The following is a 12,776-nucleotide window of genomic DNA, read 5'->3' as shown; positions in this document are numbered from 1 at the left end:
TCACCTTACCATCACAGTCATCACTGTTACCTCCAGTCTGGCCTGGGGTCCACAGTACCAAGACCTCTAAGTACATGATTGTTGAAACACCTTAGTCCAGATTCTCTATCAGCATGCTAGAGCTCAGAACAGTGCTGTGGGCCCTCAAAGCCTGTTGCGGATCCCTGCAGAATTATATAATACAGTTGCTTACAGACAACACTATAGCCTTGTGCTATATCAATAAACATGGAGTCATGCATTCACAGCTCTTATCTGTGGAAGCAATAAAACTGTGGCTGTGCTTCATCTAAAGCTAAACATCATTGCATTTCACCTTGTAGGGGTGGATTGAGATGGAGGTAGATTTGCTCAGCAGGCCATCTAATGATCAACAGAAGTGGTCCTTGAAATCAGTGGTGACCTTAGCATTATTTGACGAATGGGGCCATGCACTAATAAACATCTTTGTGCCCAACAAAACTACCAAATGCCAAGTTTATCACAGAAGAGTATACAGGAACAAAAGCTCCCTCTTAGATGTGATGCTGCAGGACTCAATCCAACACTATTCTATATGCCTTCTCTCCCATTTCCCTGATACCCAGGGTCATAGGGAATATCAGTTTCGATAGAGCAAACATTATATTAATAATCTCAATGTGACCTTGTTAGCACTGGTATCTTAGCCACCATAATCACTGCCTTTCTGCCCAGAGGTCCTGTCTTAACCACAAGGGAGGCTTCTGCCTAGAATCCAACCTAGAAATACTCACCTTACAATGTGGAAGATAGTCCACATTAGTCAGCTGGCTGTTTCTGGTCTTGAACAGTTCAAATCATCGTTTTGTAATCCAGTAAAGGTGCCACTCTGATGTATGATTGTAATGTCTGCTCAACACAGTTCTGTTAAGAACAAGGACTTCTCTCCCCTACATTCTCTAGGTTCCTCCCATTAGGGAGCCTCTGCTGTCATAGAACTTTAATTTTGTCCTGACAAACCCGCTAGGTCCTACTTATGAGCGTTTTGCTCAAGTTTCTCTTGTGCACTTATTAAAATTTTCCTGTTACATCTATAATGGAAGTTCAAGAACTGCACACTGTAAGTTATGCTGCCACTACCCTATACCCGCATATCCTTTGACAGTCATTTAGCGCTCTGTTTCTACAACTGGAGTGCTATAACAGGTGGGTGGGTATTAGACATTATCCAATCTGGCTATGCGATAGTTTACTTCTCTACTTCCTCCAAAAACCTCATCCCCATTCCTCTTCAGGGACCATTCTCATGAGGGGATTCTTAGGCAGGAAGTAGAGTCGCTCCTCCAATGATGAGCAATAGAGTGGAAACCTCTCCAACACCAGGGGAAAGGCTTTTACTTGATACACTTCCCAGTACCCAAAAAAAAGTGTTAGAGACCCATTCTCTAGCTCTGCAATCTCATCCGCTTTATTTGGAAGCTGAAATTTCATATAATCACACTTGCTTCCATGATCCCACCCATGTAAAAAGACATTTCCATTTACAGCTCCCTCTGTGATGGACACGTACATTCACGTGGACATTCATCCCCCCCACAATCAGTTTCTCGGTTTCATGGTGGGCCACTTCCAGTACAGAATGCTCTCATTTGGCTTTGCCACTGATCCCAAGCTCTTTACCTAGTCATCCTGGTAATAGCAACTCATTTCAGATAGAAAAGTCTGACTGTCATCCCTTATTTCACCAACTGGCTTCTCGTTGCCAGGACGTTTCAAGAGGCCTGCATATTGACCTCATTAATACTTCAGCTCCTTTTCTGTCTAGAAGCCAGTGTAAACTTTGAAAAATATATCCTCACTCTGATACAGACCATGGACTTCATGAAGTGTATTTGGACTCAGTCATAGCAAGAGCTTATCTACCAAGGGACAGGTTTCATGCCATGAACAACCTGATAGACCAGGTTATATGCAACCCTCAAGTACCACTCAGAACTTGTTTTCTTTCTGGGACATGTGGATTCATGCACTTGTTACCGCATTCGCCAGACTCTTCTTACGTTGCCTAGAGGTGTGGTTCCAAACAGTGCATTCGCTGACCAAACACACTATGAATACCATAGTGACGCTTCCTTCCAAAGTAACGTAATCTGTCATGTAATGTAATCCCATCAACTACATGTGGGCATTCCCTTACTATCCCCCCTTACTGGTAATACAGTAATTACAGATGCCTCCCTGTTGAGCTGGAGGGGCCACACAGACAGACGTAGCACAATGCACCTGGACGCCCTGAGAAACCAGGATGCACATCAGTCTTTTGGAATTTTGTGCAGTCTGATAGGCTTGCAATGCCTTTCTTCAGTTTAACCAGTTCCATCATGTCTTCATAACGTTAAACAGCATAACCAACTTTTCAACAAGGAGGGGCAAGATCCATTCTCTTGTGTATAGAAGTAGTCACCCTATGGAATTTGTGCATTATGAATTGAATCACCCTGTCCTCAGCTTACCTTCTGGGAGCTCAGAATGTGTTGGCAGATACCCCCATTAGGCATTTTGCTATTGATCATCAGTGGGAGCTGCATGATTCGGTAGTGAACCATATCTTCTCTCAATGGGGAACCCCACATGGAATCTGTTTGCCCCCCAAATGAACAGAAAATGCAACATCTACTGTTATATGGGAGCTCTAGGTCTACACTCTCAGGGCGATGCTATCCTTCTGACCTGGTCAGGAAACCTGAACTATGCCTTTCCTCCCTTACAATTCCTACCTCAAGTCCTATGGAAATTTCAGCCGGACAGGGCACAGCAGGAGTCATCCTCTTCGCCCCCACTTGGCTCAAATAAATTTGTTTCCCAAATCTCCGTTTAGTGTCACCTCACCCTTCAATCTGTATCCTGTCCTTTCCTGATCTCTTAACCCAGGAGAAATGCAGTATCAATCACCCCATCCCCGGATCACTTCATCTCATTGCTTGGTTTTTGGATGGGCGTCAGACTTAGAACATTCCTGCTCTGAAGCCTTACAAACCATCCTTAATAACAGCAGAAAGGAGTTCGCTAGAAAACATTATTCAACTGAGTGGAAGAGTTTTTCCATCTGCATGCAGCTGAAACACAAATCCCAAGTCAGCAAATATTCCCCTTACTTTGGACAATCTACATTCTGTCAAAATCACTGGCCTCTCCCTCAGTTGTATACAAGACCACCTGGCAGCAATTAGTGTGTGCCAGCCACCATCAGATAATTACTCAATTTTGACTTGCCAGCTGTGTGGGGTGGCCCTCCAGAGCTCTGATCTGTGGGGAGGGGCACCCCTTGGAGCTCCCAGCCACTGTGTGTGATGGGGAGACCCCACAACTCCAAGCTGCTGCTTGCAACGGGGGGGACCCTGGTACTTTCAGCCACTGTGGGCAGCGGGGACTCCAGATCTGCAAGCCACCATAGGCATCTGGGGGACCCCAAAGCTGCAGCAGAAGTGGGTGCTGGATCCCTCCCTTCCTGTTTTGTCGGGTTTTTTTAGTAAAAATCAAGGGCAGGTCAAAGGCTTCTGTGAATTTTTGTTTATCGACCGTAACCTGTCCTTGATTTTACCAAAAATAACCGACAGAATCTTAACCTTAGTTATTAGCCACCTTCTTCCCTGTCCTCAATGTAAATTAGAGCATCTTTCATGCTGCTCTAACTCAACCAGCAATCCATAGCTGTCCATAGCTCCACACCTTTTTCCCGCAGGAATTTCCAATGCCAGGGATTTTGGAGTGTTGCACAGATCTGCGGAGCTGATTGTTTACAACCTGGGGACTTAGTCAAGCTGGCCAGGGCACAAAGTGGATCTGGCTGTATTTTTCAGAGGGGGTCAATGTATTCATCTCCTCTTAGTTTTTTCTCTTTTCTCTCATTGGGCAAGATTCTGATATCCTTGATCACATTTAATAGAAACTTACTCAACAAGCATTCCCATTGAAGTTCACGGGAATACTCAGAGTATGGTGCTATTCAGTGCAAATAAGGGTATCAACAAGTAGTCACTATAGAATTCCTTAGATATAATTTGAACCATTATGTTCTATTTGCATAAAATGCCAAGATTTTTGAAAATCAAACTCAGTTTTGTGCTGTTCATGATGCAAAAGACAGACCTCCTATTTGGGCAGAACAGAATGGCAGTATAACCTAATTTTAAAAAAAAATCTACAAAGTAGAAGGATATCCTTGCCATCTAGACATAAACACAAATTATTTTAGTGGCAAGACTAGTACATGGGCAGAAAGAGAACATGATACTGTGAAGCAGCAATTGGGTGGCCAGTCTACATGTATACTCAACATTTCAGAATCTGTAATTGGAGTCCACTTGGGCTAAGTTGCATAAGGACTAAGTTCAAGACACACTCTCTAGTTACAGATTAGTTAGCCTAAATCTATGGAAGGTGAGGCATAATCAAGATTCCAGATTGGAGGGCACTTTGGGCAGAGAGATTTTGGTCTTTCTTTGTATATTGTCTATCTCTGAAGGAAATCACTACCCTGGAAGCTCCTCTAGTTAGCTGTTCCCACTAATTTGTTTCCTTTTCCTGTATGTGGAATGAATAACTTCCTGAGTGCAAGTTTAGAACCCACGCACCCAATTTTCAGAAGTGTTGAGCCAACTCACAGCACTCTCCAACTTAAAGTAGCATTGCACTCAGCACTTCCATTGTGTTCAAAGGGTCTGATTTTTGTGAGAGAGACAGCACTCTTAGGTTTAAAACATGAGCTCAGACACTTGTGTTCCACAGATAGAGAAATGGAGAAACTGAAATGGAGCACAATAGTCTCCTGTCCTCTGACAGAGGAGGAACAACACGCTTCTTCCCACCTTAGGAGAGGAGCAGCTGGGGAGACAGGGAGCCTAGCATCTGGGGAAACTAGCGTAGGGAAGAAATTGGGGACTCACTCAGGAGCAGAGCAGAAGGAGGTTGAGAGGCCACACTCTGTTCCTACGCCCGGAACAAGGGGATCATTCCACATACAAAGTCTAGCAAGGGGGAAGAAGGGTTCTCATTTCCCACCCACCCGCAGAGCAACAACATCAATGGGGAGAAGAGCCCCAGAGCTTTTTACCCTCCCTGAGGGCCAATATACGGGGAAGAGGCTGTAAGGGGCTTCACCTGAGGACCAGCAGCTGGGTTGAAGGAGAATCTGGAGTCCCCTCAGACAGAGGCAGTAGGATAAGAAAGGGGGAAGCCCTTTGACTAATGGTACAGTAACTCCTCACTTAAAGTCGTCCCAGTTAACATTGTGACATTGCTGATCAATTAGAGAACATGCTCTTTTAAAGTTGCACAATGCTCCCTCATAACGTTGTTTGGCAGCCGCCTGCTTTGTCCACTGCTTGCAGAAAGAGCAGCCCATCGGAGCTAGCTGGGGGGGGGGGGGGGCTTGGAACCAGGGTGGACCAGCAGCCCCCCTATCAGCTCCCCGCTCCCCTAAGTTCCCTGTGCAGCAGCACTCCAGCAGGCTATCAGTTGTCCGGCAGTTCAGCTGTCCCTCCCCCCACTGCCATGTGCTGCTCCTACCTCTGCCTTGGAGCTGCTCCCAGGAGCCTCCTGCTTGCTGTGTAGTGGGAGGAGGAGAGGGGGGCTAATGTCAGGGTGTACTCCTGCCCCCCGCTTACCCCATCTCCATAGAGCGGCGGGGGACGCCAACAGAGCTCAGGACAGAGGATGCTCGCTGGCAGCAGCTGCTGTCTCGGCTTGCTGATCTACTTAAAAAGGCAATGTACTTAGAGTGGGGTCAGCATACATAAAGGGGCAATGCACGTGTCTGTCTCTCTCTGCCATGCTGTTTCCCCTCCCTCCATTCGTGCCACTTTGTAGAGCGTGAGGCTACATTAACAAGAATGTGTTAACCCTTGAGGACTCAGCTGAGTGCTAGTTCATCATTTAGCAGTAAGAGATTCCCTGGGAAATATCTCACCCTCTGACTTCACCACCTCAACCAAGCTTCACAATCATCGTTGCTGAGTACAGTATTAAATTGGTTGTTTAAAACTTATACTGTGTATATATATATTTTTCTGTGTACATGAATTTTTTTTCACTAGACAAAAGACATATATATAGTCTGTTATCTGGTGAAATTTTTTTCCTGGAACCTAACCCCCCCGATTTTCATTAATTCTTATGGGGAAATTGGATTCTCTTAACATCATTTCACTTAAAATCACATTTTTCAGGAACATAACTACAACGTTAAGTGAGGAGTTACTGTACCTCTAAGTTGCATACATGAGTGAGTTCATGTATGCTGTATACATGAGCACATCTTAGAGGGAACATAGCTTTAAGGTATGCATGTATCTACAGTTGGTTTATCTAGTAGTATGTTTCCAAGGTCCTTTTCTTTTAGCTACACACTAAAGAAAACAGTTATCTTCTGGTAAGCATGATTCTGCTGAGTGTAAAAGCCTAGCAGCCACCTACATTTAATAAATTCTGTTAATCAGAGAAATAGTTCGCAGCCTTTTTTCTACTGTGATTCCATGTTACAACAAAAAAGGGTCAGGACCCTCCTCCCTTATAGTCATAAAGCAAGGAAGGTGATTATAACTCCATGAAACCTGTTTGTGACCCTAAGGATGAGCACCCCTGAACTAGAGCACAGTATTTTTGTCTCTCACAATCTTCAGTAGTTTGTGGGCATTCTGTTGATACAACTATTCGGCTTTTCTTTTCTGAAATTGTACCTTTGGCTTTAAATTCTTCTCTTATTTTTGAAGGGTATTATACAGCTTGAGAAAGAATTGGCCAATCTAGGAGGAGCATGTGCCGCAGCTTTGATGAAAAAAGATCTGGCACTTCCCATTGGTAAGTCTCTCTTAAGAAACATAATTTTTTCCTTGGTAATTGATTTATATTATATGTTGTGAATTACTAATATTCTAGGAGTTTTAAGTTTGCTTCCAGTTGGAGATAAAATTTCTGTTTTCACTTTAAGACTAAAAATTAATCAACACAGATAAATAATGCTGTTTTGCCACCCACTCTACTCCCTTCTTATGTATAGGGAGGAGGGAAATCTAGTATTTAAATCTGAACCAGCTCACCCCATCTACAGGTAGAGTGTCAGTGTATGAACTATGTTCTCCAGTTTCTTAATGGTACTTCACAAATGTTCAAGTATCTTACTATTTGTTTTTCTTATCACTGTTTGTTCTTAGCACACTCCACATCAATCATTAAGGAACAGTAGCTGTGGTGCTGATTTGTAAAATGTGCAATTATTTGTTTAAAATTAAGTGGTCATGAATATCTGTAGATCTTGGAGCCTAAAATAATAATTCTCCAAATTTTAAAATTATCAAAAGTATTACATTACTTCATAAGCAGACACAGTAGACACAAGTTTTCAATAATACAAACACAATTTCAAATGTACCACAAGTGACAAAAATGAGATTCAGCAAAAGTGACTGGAGCAGAATATTGTGACTGAAGTAGAACTAGAAAGAGAGAGATCCTAATTCTGACCTCTCTCTAGTTTTATCCTTGTGCAGCTCCATTGTCTTTAATGGAGTTATTCTTGTTTACAGAAGGCTCACAGTTTCTTATAAGGTGTCTGCATAACTATTTAAATTCATTGCTAGGTTCAGATTAGTGATTAGCTTGTTAGGTTAAATGCAATCAAAGCCATTAAGTATTTGCATATTGCAAATGAGAGTGCTTAATAGAAAGGGCATGTTAATGAGCAAGGGGACATTGATCAGTGTGCAGTTGCAAGCACAAAAACATAATAGATTTTTTTTAAATCGGGTATTTTCTTGTGCACTTGAGCATGCAGATCTTACTTTCAATCACAATAGGCACTTCTCGTAAATATTCATTTTGCTCTCAAGAGTATGTTAGGCAATTCTGTAATATTGATTAGAATCCCTCTTTCCTCCACCCTTGATTAGAGGTAGTTAAAACTTACTTCCATTGATGGCACCTGCTTATCAACTGCTCCCTTTATTCTTCCATACAAGAGAAAAAAACAGAAACTAAAATGCTCCCAACTTCAATTTCCTGGCTTTTGTAACAGTGAATTATCTCCAAAGACAGTTTTTGACTACAATGCAATTCCCTCCTTGCTAAAGGGGATAGTTGTTAGACTTTGTATAGTCTTATTTTAATACTTTATATAGTATACCACAGTGCTGTGACCTTCTCTGTTCACTACTGGGTAGTAGTTTGTTCAAGACCGAGGAGCACGGCCTAAGGGAAAACAGTGTTTCAGCCCTTCCTGGAGCACTCCTCTTCCAGCAGGCTTTAGGCTCACCTCATGTTCTTGAGGACTTCAGAATCCCATAATAAAGGCAAAAGTTTGAGACAAGGCAAGAAAAGGGAGTGGCTAGTTCTTCCTACTCACTTCCTCAGCATCTCCCACTATTCTGATATGCATGGGCTGTTCCCCTCCTGTCTACAGTTTCTAGAGGCAGTTCAAAGCTGTATCACAGTCCGTGCTAGCCAACCCCCTTCTTCTCTTCAGAGATCTTCTGCCTCTGACCGCCTTTAATTTTATTCATTTGTGGGGGGCAGTAGTGAGCAGCCTTTAGTTCTCCTCCTTCTCCTGGATTGGGTATTGAGCAGTGAAGTAGTCTCAGCCAGCATTCTGGTGCTTCCCAGCCATGCTTCTCTGCCCCCGTTCATGCATAGCAGAGCTGTTGCACAAACACCAAACTAAATTCAAGCAGTGCTCTGATGTGAAACAACTTTACAGGCTCTTAGGAGAGTAAATTATGTTCTGAGCCAGTGAGCCCTGGCCCTACTAATGTCAGGGCTCTAAGTAGGACAGGCATGTTGTGTCATCCTACCCCAAGAAGCCACAACTCTAGTACAGAAAAGCCCAATCTGAAGATGCAGAGCAGAATGGGGAGAGACTCTAAAGTAAGAGGAGGGGTAAGTCCTGGGGAAGAACAGGACTGGGGAAAAAAAAACTCTTAAGGGGCTCCAGCTCCCCCGAAGACCTCAAATGGTTCCTAAATTCCCTGGAAAGAGAATCTGGGCTTATATTCAGCTCCCCTTCTTCCCAACTCAAATCAAGGAACTCCACCTCAGCTGCACAGGGCGTGGGGCAGGACACTGAGTGAGACGTATTCAGAGGGCTCAAGGCACTGCATAAAGCAAACCACAAAGGCCATGCCCTGTCCACAGCTGGGTGGCAATACTTGCAAAGCTAAAGTCTTTAAAAAATAAAATAAAAAAGGTGGAGTGAGGGGGACTAAAGAAAAGATATGAATGACCTAAGAGGTATTCATCCTCTTACTCAGACATCACCTCCTCTACTGCGGAAAGGGAGCTGTCATTCAGGCCCTGATCAGGATGTGAAGAAAATGCAACAAGGGTTGTTTTTGTTTTTGTTTTTGTTTTTCCTCCTGCTATGTTTGAAATTGTGCAAAAAGGTTGCATCCATATTCCATGTCCAACTTGAGCAGGTGCTAGAGGACAAGCTTTTTAAATCCCCGCCTGGGACAGCAGTCCTGATTCGCCCATCCTTGTAGGATGTGATCAGAGAGTTATAGGAAATCCCTATAAAGGTAGATGCATACGCAGGCATGCGTTTAGACATCACAAGCTGCAAGAGCCAAAAAGTGCTGTGACGGATATACCAAAGATAAGTGCTGCAATAGCATTTCTAGCAAAAGATACGATAAACCTGCTTGAATGGGATGTCTTTCCCAAAGAGCCAACTGACAGAAAGGTGAAAGCTCAGCAGCTAGATGTCACATATGGCTTCACCCCTAGAAGGCTGATGCTCATTCCAAATAGATTATCTGCTCATCTAAATTCACAGGCTCTCTCTTCTGTGGGGAACGAAACTAGACAAAATAATGGCAGAAAGTGCTGCCAAACTGAAATGGACCCTCTCCGCCGTGCTCTAAGGACAGACGAAAAACCCTGCTTTTGTCTATCCTTCTCACAAAAGTACCAGAGGAAAGACGACAGTTATATGAGGAGAAAACCCTGGAAATGAGGTCTGGGTGGAAAATCCAGAGATGGAACCACCACCTCTGAGTCCACTGTGACAACAAATAAATGTGCCTCTACTGAGACCTGAATCTAGGAAGCAGAATTTTCCATTTCTCCAGAAGAATGGTCTTGATCAATGACAGACAAGGGGGTGAAAGAGGTAGAGAGTCACAGATACTCCCTCAAACTAAAGGCCCCACTCCATTCCACCCTCTACCTTGAAGTGACTCCATCAAATATGAGCTGGTGTTAAATGAAATTTCACATCTCCTGCATATAAGAGCAATAAAAAGAGTTCCTACAAAAGAAAGATTGAGACCATACTCCATTTTCTTCCTTGTCCAGAAGCGTGCATGAGTGGGAGGGGAGGGGAAGTTAGACCCATTCTGGATCTCGGGTGAGTCAACAAATGGATGAAGAAAATAAGATTCCCGATGGAGACTGTAGCTTCAGTGGGAGCATCCGTGTCCCAAGGGGACTTCCTTGCTTATATGGAGCTAGCAGATGCATATCTCCACATTCCCATATGACCATTCCACCACGGATTGCCAAGACTTACTTACAGCATGGCTCACCACCAGTATCAAGCACTTCCTTTCATCCTTTTTTCAGGCCCAAGGCTCTTTACCAAGATGCTGGTGGTAATAATAGACTCAGATCTCAGTGCACTCACCTTTATCCATTCTTAGATGACTTCTTGGTCAGAGCTTTGACCAAAACATCAGCAAGGAGTGCCACAATCCAAACACTGGATTTGCTTCAAGCACATGGATTTATGATAAACACTAAGAAGAGCTCCTTGATTCCCTCCACGAAAGTAGTTCACCTGGGAGTGGAAATATACTTCCATGGCAAAGATCTAGCCATCACTGTACAGATTCCACAGGATCCAGAATCTGACTGATATCCGTGTTTGTAAAGTGTGCAATTCTGACCATAGTTCAGTGTCTACAGCTACTAGTCCTTCTGGTTTCATAAATAGGAATTATTCATGGGCAGGGTCCAATATCAGGTGCCTCCAATCCTTTCTCTTGGAAGTATGGAACCCTTGGAGGATCAGGTATCGGTGCTGGAGTTCAGGTGCTGAACTCTCTCAGATTGTCCTCGGAGGGTCTTCCCGTATGCCTTCCAGATCCATAGGAACTCACAACTGATGCCAACCTGATAGGATTTGGAGCACAGGACAGTGCAAGGCACCTGGAACCCTGGGGAAAGGAACCAGAACACCAGCCTGTTGGAGCTCTCCACGGAGGTTCCAGAACTACCTACAGGGCAAGCATGTTCTGGTCCAGCTGGACTATGTGACCACTGTGGCTTACATCAACCATCAAGGAGCATTACTGGAGAGAGGAAGTGAATGGAGATAATGAAATGGGTAGAGAATACTCTACCTTCCATAAGAACAATACACATATAAAAGAAGAGCTGAAACAAAAGGCAGACTCATTCAGCAGATGCAGTCAATGATTAAGAATGCTGCCTAGACTGTGAAGTCGTCTTTCTGATTCTGCAGAAGATTGATCTAGCATCGACCTATTTGCCAGTTGCAAGAACAGAAAGCAGCTGAAGTACTTCCTGGGGGAAGCAGACTCCAAATCTGGGGATTGAGGCTCTTTTGCACAGATTCCCATAAGGCCTGCTATATGCATTCTTGCCCTTTTTCTACTTCTAGGAAATGTGATCCAGAAGACAAGGGGAGAAAAAGCAAAAGTGATAGTGGTAGCTCTGCACTGGCCAAGGAGCCCATGGTTTCCTGGTCTGATAGAACTGCAACTGGAGTCACCACTGCAGCAACCAGTGAGATCAAGCATCCTTTTATCAAGGCCCACTCCTCTATCCAGAGCCTGACTGTCTACATCTGGTCACCTGTCTATTGAGAGGGATATATTAGTCATGCAAGGACTGTGCTCCAAGGTGATTGGACCACTACTTTCCTCCAGGAGAACTTCAGTACTAAAGGCCTACTTCATTATTTGAACTATGTTTTGCTTGTGGTATCAAGAACACAAAAATCCCAAGGATCCTCATGGGTCTAGCAAGGACACTCACTCTCACACTTCAGGCTCTTGCCTTTCTTGGGTGGAGACCTGCATCTCTCTCCTTCTTGGCAGGGTTATTTCCAGCTGACCAGTTCCCTGCTTTCACTGTGTTATTCCCAGCAAAAGTCAGTCTGCCTAAGCAGTCCTGTTTACATTCTTTTCAGAAACTAATAACAATGTAATTGCCAACAGTTATAAGTAACAACACAGATTTTTTTCTAAGAAAGCATATTTTATTCTTAAGGTGAAAGCACTACAGAGACAACATTTTAAAAACAAAAAAGAACCTACCTACATGCAGGCTAATAAGCTTACTGAAGATTACCCCTTACAACATGGGCTCTGGCAGGAGCAGCCACTCGAAACCACACCCCAGAGGTTTTTCTTTGGTTTCAAGTTCCTCATTCTCTTTGCTCAGAATCAGAATCCAGTCTTATGGGGCCCCAGTAGGCCGAAGTCCTTTCCCCAACGATTGTGGCCTTTTGTGGACTAGAGGTCCTGTCTATTTTCTGAATCAGAACAAAAGCTCTGACTCAGTTTAACTCGTGTATTTATCCCAACTTCCTTTCTCTGTCTTCTTTTCTCTAGAGAATCCAGTTTGAGCCTATGAAGAGACTGTGACTAGGTAATTAGCAAAATAATGTGTCCCTTCCCTAGGGTGAAGGTTCAAAGAGCTTATAACTGGAGGAATTACATTAGCATACCCCTCCTCTTAGAGGGGTTACATACAGTTTCACAATAACACAAACAATTGCATTTTTAACAGAATGGACCTCA

General features: G+C 43.7%; 1 protein-coding gene across 14 annotated transcripts in view; it reads left to right on the top strand.

Annotated features, from left to right (window-relative positions):
• The window catches only part of MYCBP2 (MYC binding protein 2), a 414,953-nt gene that overhangs the window by 235,968 nt on the left and 166,209 nt on the right, over window positions 1-12,776 (top strand). For all 14 annotated transcript variants that reach the window (XM_073347199.1, XM_073347148.1, XM_073347171.1 and 11 more), the window contains one exon: window positions 6,732-6,819. In XM_073347199.1, coding sequence (XP_073203300.1) covers window positions 6,732-6,819 — 88 coding nt within the window. The remainder of the gene's footprint in view (window positions 1-6,731; window positions 6,820-12,776) is intronic.

The sequence above is a fragment of the Lepidochelys kempii genome, chromosome 1, assembly GCF_965140265.1.
Source record: "Lepidochelys kempii isolate rLepKem1 chromosome 1, rLepKem1.hap2, whole genome shotgun sequence".
NCBI lineage: Eukaryota > Metazoa > Chordata > Testudines > Cheloniidae > Lepidochelys > Lepidochelys kempii.
Note: the sequence above shows the minus strand (reverse complement) of the source record. Positions and strands in the feature narration are given on the sequence as shown.